At 48.1% G+C, this 8,406-nt stretch overlaps 1 protein-coding gene across 1 annotated transcript; it reads left to right on the top strand.

Annotated features, from left to right (window-relative positions):
- Window positions 1-3,481: 3,481 nt before the first annotated feature.
- Window positions 3,482-6,319, top strand: LOC147974718 (uncharacterized). The gene is made up of 5 exons (XM_087519540.1): window positions 3,482-3,653; window positions 3,768-4,143; window positions 5,429-5,533; window positions 5,647-5,715; window positions 5,812-6,319. Exons 1-5 carry the CDS (start codon window positions 3,538-3,540, stop codon window positions 6,178-6,180), a joined length of 1,035 nt encoding a protein of 344 aa, XP_087375666.1. The 5' UTR covers window positions 3,482-3,537; the 3' UTR covers window positions 6,181-6,319.
- The last annotated feature ends 2,087 nt before the right edge of the window (window positions 6,320-8,406 follow it).

Raw genomic sequence — 8,406 nt, forward strand, 5'->3', positions numbered from 1 at the left:
TAGGAGGAAGGAGTACGTCGGTGGAGCAACAGGGGGCCCACGAGGGTGTAGGGCGCGCCGGGGGGGGGGGGGGGGGGTAGGCGCGCCCCCTGCCTCGTGGCCTCCTCCTTTGTTTCTTGACGTAGGGTCCAAGTCCCCTGGATCATGTTCGGCAAGAAAATCACGTTCCCGAAGGTTTCATTTCGTTTGATATTCCTTTTTCTTCGAAACCCTGAAATAGGCAAAAAAAACAGCAATTCTGGGCTGGGCCTCCGGTTAATAGGTTAGTCCCAAAAATAATATAAAAGTGGATAATAAAGTCCAATAATGTCCAAAACAGTAGATAATATAGCATGGATCAATCAAAAATTATAGATACGTTGGAGACATATCACGCGGTCCTCAAAAATCATGTAGCATCTGCCGCCTGTCGCATCGCGCGTCTGCACAGGCTACCATTCCGTTGAAATACTCCAAGCAGCTTGGTAAACCTGTTACGTTGGAGGTGCCGTCTTAGTCTGTGGCGGTAGGTCCCGCTGCCTCACCGCATGGTGGCAGGTGCTACGTATCGGCTGCCACACCTACCGCCACGACGGATATGGTCTTTTCTGTCGTCTGAAGGTGGTCTGTATTGACAGAAAAGACCATCTTTATATTAACACACAGGACCACCTTCAAACCATAGTGAAAAAAAAGACTATGTCCAATATGGCGGCAGATGCGACAGCCGACACCTGCCGCCACGGGCTGAGGCGACAGGACTGGCGGCCATGGGTTGAGGTGGCAGTTCCGGCGTAACTAGTTTTCCCAACCGCATGGCATATTTGAACGGAACGGTGGGCTTGTGGGCCTCGCATCCAGGCTACGTGGAGCCTGCCGCCATGGCTTGTGGCGGCAGCCTGATACTGCGTCAGCTCTAGTATTATTTATATTATTCCCGCTATGGATATTTTTCTAATCACAAAACTAATACTCCCTCCGTTTCTTTTTACTCTGCATATATGATTTGGTCAAAGTCAAACTGCACAAAGTTTGACCAAATTTATATAAAAAATATGAACATCTACAATACTAAAACTATATAGTATAAATATATGTTTCATGGTGCATCTGATAATATTGATTTCATATTGTAAATGTTTATATTTTTTAATATAAAATTAGTCAAATTCTACAAAGTTTGACTTTGATCAAACCTTATATGCGAACTAAAAAGAAACGGAGAGAGTACTACTCTCAGCCATGCAGATCCTCGTTAAAATATTCTGGCTGCTGTGCCGACTTTATGGTGTGTTAGTTGACTAATTTGGAATGGATCCAGCCAGTTACAAAGTGTGAGCTGAAGACGTACGGCTGTTTTGTTTTGGATGGATAAACAACCTTCCGATAAACCATTGCATGCGCAATCCTGAAAAATCATGTAGCATCTGCTGCCCTCGGATCGCGCATCTGTGCAAGCTGCCACCCATTCCGTTGAAATACGCCGAGCGGCTGGGAAAACCTGTTACACTGGAGGTGCCGCCTCAGCCTGTGGTGACAGATCCCGCCGCCTCAGCCTGTGACGGTAGGTGCCATGTGTTAGCTGCCGCACCTACCACCACGGTGGATATGATTTTTTCTGTCAATATGGTCTGAAGGTGGTCTTTTCTGTCAATACAAAAGCGTAGATGGTCTTTTCTAACAAAAATTCTCTATAATGCGCTGGCTTACTGGTGATCCTAGGCGCAGCGGCAATCCTCGAGAAGCGCGGGCATTCAACAAGACGCAAACCCAGTCATCAACAACAGCTTCTGAACCTGAAGGCGGAATTGGACAAGCGGGAACTGGAATCGGAGAAGCAGACATTGCAGCAACAAATCCTACAAGCGTAGATCAAGATGCTGCTCAAGGAACGCAACGGCAACTAATAGTAAACCTGTAATGCGTGGTTCTCCCTTCATGTTATTACCGATATACCTCTTCTTTAGGGAAAGGATGATCTCCCCTGCCTTTGGTTTAGTTATATGAATTTGAATTTAGAGTTAGCAAACCACGTGGCCCATGTGGTTACCTTGGTTTAGTTTATGAACAAAATAAAATGATTGTTATGTACTCGTGAAATCGTGATTACTACTCCCACTTTCCTTTTAGATATTTTTTTCAGCCAATATAAGCATCTGTATGTCTTAAAAAGATGTGCACGGATGGGCGTGCCTATCAAGCCAAATCTCTACTATTAAATCGGAATGTACGTTGTTGTCATTCGTTATCCTTCACCTCTCACAATGATTCACAACGATTCCATCGATTTTTTTCACTCCACACACGAAAAATAAACTGGACGCACGATTCAATTTTGCAAATCGCAATCCCCACCGTCGGCTGTGATCTACCTTCCACGGTTCCTCACCCCTGACGCAGCCTACTCCCACGCCGCCACTCCCTCACAACGGCGCCTCCACCCGATTCCCACTGATCCGTCGCCATTCGCGACCCCGAGATGTCGTCGCCCAGCATGGCACCGCTTCTTCGGGCGCCTGGATCTGAGTATCTGGTAGCAAGCCGTAGTGCGGGGGAAGTGAAGGAGAGGATGACGTTTATATTATGAAAAGTATCATCAAGTGTTGGACGGCAGAATCACTAGAATATGTATGCCTCTATTGTAATGCATGGCCAATTAGCTACTCCCTTCATCCCAAATAATTTAAGACGTTCTAGCAAGCTAATATAGTTTTGAAAATGTCTTATATCATGGGATAGAGGATAGTACATATACATACTGACATACATAAAGACAAAAATTGCCCTCGGATAAATTGTCGGCGATTGACTAGCTATACTAGCTACTCCATCGCCCTTCCGGTGTGTGGCGGCTGTGACGTAGCTACTCCCTCCGTCCCAAATTTCTCGTCGCTGAAATAGAAGAGAGATCTCAATAGATATATCTAAAACTAAAATACATCTAGATACATCCATACGTGTGATCGACTCCTCGACCGAGACCATCTCATACGTACGTACGGGAACCAAGCGATCGACCAGGTTGCACTTGTCATGCAGTTGAGCCATACGTGTGATCGACTCCTCGACCGAGACCATCTCATACGTACGTACGGGAACCAAGCGATCGACCAGGTTGCACTTGTCATGCAGTTGAGCTGCATGCACGTACTACATACTGTTGGTCGCAACTCAGGCGTCTGGCTGCATCCATGGATCCACCTCCCGCCCACGGGGGCCGGAGCCCCAAGGACGTACACGTGTGCGGGCGCCGCGCGCCGCATGTAGCATCGTCCTCGTGGTATCGTCGATATCATGCGTGTGCACCCATGGTCCCTTCATCGTCATCTCGTCGAATCCTCGAATCCATGCGTCTACCAGCTAGCTAGTGCCCTATAGGATTGGCACGTCCGTGTTTTGGTGCATGCATGCACACCTGGACCGGGCCACCCAATACGTGTGCATGCATGCATGCATGCCTCCCTACCATATGTAAGTGGTTCACAGTCGTACTCCTGTATATAAGATGCCATCGGTTGGTTCGTCGGAAGTAACTCGATCTGTCTCCGGCGACGAGAGATGAAATACTATGCGCCAGAGTACTCCGGCGACGATTCCAGTGACGACAGCCATGGCGCCGGGGGCCAAGGGAAGATCACGACCGGCGATGGCCCCTCTCAGCTGAGCGACGAAAGGTACGCAATAAAAATGTAGGATCATGTAGACTGTAGATCGATCAGCAGTACGTACTGGTAGTACACTAGTTGGCACTTAGATGATGATACATGTATATGTTGCCGAGCATGCAGAACCGAGCTGTTGGAGCTGCAGTGGCGGGACGGCTGCCCCGTGGAGCAGCCCGTTCTCGACCAGCGGAGCAGCGACAGCGACGACGCTTCTTCGCCTGGAAAGAAGAAGAGCAAGGCCGAAGGTGGACCAAAGGACGCGGCGGCGGTGGAGGAATGGTGGAGGCTGTGGCGAGAGGGGGAAAGCGGTGCCTGCGCAGCCGGAGCTGCGGCCGCGCACGGCTACCCGCAGTTGGTTGATGATTTATCGTCGGTGAATGCCAAGGCAGCAACTGCGAGCGTTGGGCCGAAGCAGCGGATGGGCACCACGGCCGACGAGGAGACGGCGGGCGAGCTGTGGAGGATGTGGAGGGAAGGCCATGGTAGCTCTGCACCTCAGGTTATTTACGCATGCGTGTTCAATATGTTGCTCAGATTGTCTGAACCATTTATATTACCTAAGTCTTTTTTTAAGGGGATTTTATTTTATATTACCTAAGTTTGGTCAACAGTCTTCATTTCGAAAATCTAGGTTTCTCATTTTTGTTTGTTCAGTGATCATGGAAAAAAATAACTGTTGCATCTCTGTAAGATACTCCCTTTGTTTTGTATATATTTTAATATGAACTACATGCGGACTGAAAATGAGTGAACTGTGTTTATATGCATTTAAATCTGAAAAGGTTAAAACATCTTATATTTGTGAACGGAGGGAGTACTTATGTTATTGTATGTTGTAAAACATTACCTATTCCCAACTCTCATGTGGTTTGATAATTATAGAAAATCCACTCTTTAACTCTTAATCGCCTTTATAATTAATTAGAGTTACTATTCTTGGTTGCCTAAAATATCCTAGTCACCTAAAATTGCACCTTGGTTAGCTTAAATTTGCACTTCTCAGATCATGCAACTATAGTGAAAGTTTTAATCTGAAGTGTCTGCAATTTCACCATACCTTTCTGCTTCTTTTTTCTGCAATTCTCTGCAAAATAGTCCTGCAATTCTATCTATTGTAGATGTTTTTTATTCCTGCAATGGTTTTATTTTCCTTCTGTAGTAGTAGGATATTAAGTTTTTTTCCGTGCTGATGATGTGTTATCTCACATTATTACTGGTTGTGCATTAGTTGATGCATTTTCTTCAACACATTAGCTAGCTGATGGTTTGATACATGTTCTTACAGTACTTAGTTGTTGATTTGAACTAGACGATGCCCCGCACATTGTTGCGGGAATATTTTGCAATATATTTCTAAGATATTAATAATTTTATGGAAATAAGAATATTTGAAGAAATAATATGTGAGCTAACTAAAAATACATATTGTTATTTGTGTTTGATTATTGTATTTTTGTAAAATATTTATTAAATATATCATGCATGTTTGCATGTTGAAGTGAGTCTTTTCCTATGACTCATTGAATGTTGAAATGGGTCTTTTCTAATGCATGTTGCTTGATGAGGTGTCATGCTTGCATGTTGAGAGAAATAGGTTAGTGGGGGCTAGCTATTTAGATATAGAAGATTTAGATATAGAAAATATGCCATTTGGTCCCATTATAGTTATAGTAGTATTACGGGATGGTCTACAGCAAGATTCTGCTAAATTTGCTCATTTTCCAAACTGCAACCTACAACTTGGAAGTAGCAAAACCATTTAATATGGCGTACATTATGAATAGGATTCTTCGTGCAAGAACTCCGTGTTGAAAGAGGAAGACTCTGTATTACCATGCTCGGCGGCGTCAAGAGGCAGCGGCGGTGCACAAAGGCACTCATCTGAACAGGTTTGCCCACTGAACGTTCATCATGCATGTACTTTCAGGCACTCCTTTTTTTTCAGGCACTCCTAAATTGTCTTAACAGTCTAAGCAGTTACACGTACAATACTGAATCTCAGATCGATCAGCAATGCTCTACACTGGACCATGCCATAGAGTACATGAAGTCACTCCAGCAACAGATCCAGGTACTTTCTCTAGCCTTCTGAATCTAAGTGCGCATGTATATTCAGAATTTCCTCTCGGGGGACGGCTCGGGCTTACTACATGTCAATTTGTTGCAGGTGTTATCCTGCGGCGGCTACGGCATGCAGCGGCTGCTCTTCCCGTGCACCTGCAGCCAGGCTCCCCATACTGTTGTAACTGCGGCGCCCGCGGCCGCGCCGGCAGCGCCACTGGGCTTGGCGCCGCCGCCACCGACACAAGCCGCCGCCGCGGCACCGCTCTGCCCAACACTACCACTACCACCACAGCCAGCAGCAGTCGTACCGGATCTGAACCCAGTGACGCTGGGACCGCAGGGCGCCTTGAGCATCAGTGGATTGGTCCGCATGAACGCCGGGGTGGCAGACGAGATGGCGAGCAACACGTCTGAGATCCCGTTTGGTGGCTGCGCGCGCTGCAGCTTTCGTCGTCATGCAGGAGATTGCTAGCTGATCTCTATGCTGTTGGGAACTTGGGATTTGGGAACTCGGTCGAGGTTATAAGCTTTAGGACAAATCTCCGGTGGCTGTGCTGCAATGTGTGTAATCTGACGACTTAAGTTACAGAAACATCAAATATATATCGACTCCTTTTCGTAAGACAAATTTTCTAGAAAAAAAATCCTTATATCTTTGACTCGTAGACAGTACGTTTTATCATCCCGCGTCGCCCTCCCGCTAGGGCGGCTCGGGTGGAAACCCTAGCCCCTGCCGCCGGGCACGTCCATCCTCCCCTTTCCCTCCGCCGCCACTAGAGGAGGTCACCGGGCGAAGCCCTAGGCGGCTGATGACGGCGGCGGAGGCTCTCTTCCCTCCCACGCCAGATCAGGTGAGGCGGGTCACCCATGGCGTCGGGGCGCTTTTCTCCCCCGATCTACATCGCGGCGGCGCGACTGTTCGTCCTGAGCGACGGCGCAAGGTGGCGGCGTGGTGCTGGGAAGGGGCGGCGAAGCTACTAGGCTTCGAGGAAGATCTGGTGGCGCCGGCCGTTTGAAGGGCTCGCGGGGTCATGGCAGCCTTGGTCGCTGTCGGTGTCAAACCCGGCGGATCTCAGATAGGGGGTCCCGAACTGTGCGTTTGAGGCAGATGGTAACAGGAGGCAGGGGACACGATGTTTACCCAGGTTCGGGCCCTCTTGATGGAGGTAATACCCTACGTCCTGCTCGATTGATCTTGATGATATGAGTATTACAAGAGTTGATCTACCACGAGATCGTAGAGGCTAAACCCTAGAAGCTAGCCTATGGTATGATTGTTGTTGTCCTACGGACTAAACCCTCTGGTTTATATACACACCGGAGGGGGCTGGGGTTACACATAGTCGGTTACAAGGGAGGAGATCTATATATCCGTATTGCCAAGCTTGCCTTCCACGCCAAGAAAAGTCTCATCCGGACACGGGACGAAGTCTTCAATCTTGTATCTTCATAGTCCAATAGTCCGTCTGTCCGGAGACCCCTTAATCCAGGACTCCCTCAGTAGCCCCTGAACCAGACTTCAATGACGATGAGTCCGGCGTGCAGATTTATCTTCGGCATTCCAAGGCGGGTTTCTCCTCCGAATACACCATAGAAGATCTTGAACACGAGGATAGTGTCCGGCTCTACAAAATAAGTTCCACATACCACCGTAGAGAGAATAATATTTTCACAAATCTAATCTGCTGACACGTTTAGCAACATGACATCATGTCATGGCCCGGTCATTATTCGAACCATTTTTCTCAACCAGCACTGCACATATCGTGAGGCGATTTTCTTGACACGTCTTGTCAAAGCAGAGATCGTGCCTCCCTTATTACGGGATTCTCATCAATACGGATGTGGGTAACCCAACCATGCCATCAATTACGGCGCTTGGGGAATAAGAGGTTTTACCAGGTGAGTGGGGAGGCGCACCGCCTCTTCTGCCCTTATAAAGGGACAAGGATTCACTCTTTTCACCCACGCCTTCTTCCTGATTCATTTCCTTCTGCTTAGGCTCCAGCGCCCAAGCATTCACGTTCTCTGCCCACAAAAGGCCTTCCAAAGATGTATGGATCCGGAGCAGGAGGCAAATGGATGGCCTCTACTGCCCGAGAGAAGGATATCAAAAAGTTTCTGGAGGCCGGGTATCGGGCCGAGAAAATCAGCCACCGTCTTCCGACGGCGGGACAGATCGTCCCCACTCCGGAACCCCGCGAGAGGGTTGTATTCCTCCCTCACTTTGTCCGCGGGCTAGGGTTTCCCCTCCACCCGTTCGTTCGTGGCATCATGTGCTATTATGGGATCGATCTTCACGATATGTCCCCTAATTCCTTCCTCAACATATCGACATTCATTGTCGTGTGCGAGGCTTTCCTCCGCATTTCGCCGCACTTCGGTTTATGGCTGAAGGTTTTCAATGTGAATCCCAAGGTGGTGGGCGGCGAGCACGCCGAGTGCGCGGGTGTTGGGTTTCGTAGGAAATTTTTGAAATTACTACGAAACCCAACAGTGGCATCCGAGCCTAGGTTTATATGTTGATGTTATATGCATGAGTAGAACACAAGTGAGTTGTGGGCGATATAAGTCATACTGCTTACCAGCATGTCATACTTTGGTTCGGCGGTATTGTTGGACGAAGCGGCCCGGACCGACATTACGCGTACGCTTATGCGAGACCGGTTCTCCCGACGTGCTTTGCACATAGGTGGCT

The sequence above is a fragment of the Triticum urartu genome, chromosome 4A (assembly GCF_056163025.1).
Source record: "Triticum urartu cultivar PI428250 chromosome 4A, HENAU_Tu73, whole genome shotgun sequence".
NCBI classification, from domain to species: Eukaryota; Viridiplantae; Streptophyta; class Magnoliopsida; order Poales; family Poaceae; genus Triticum; species Triticum urartu.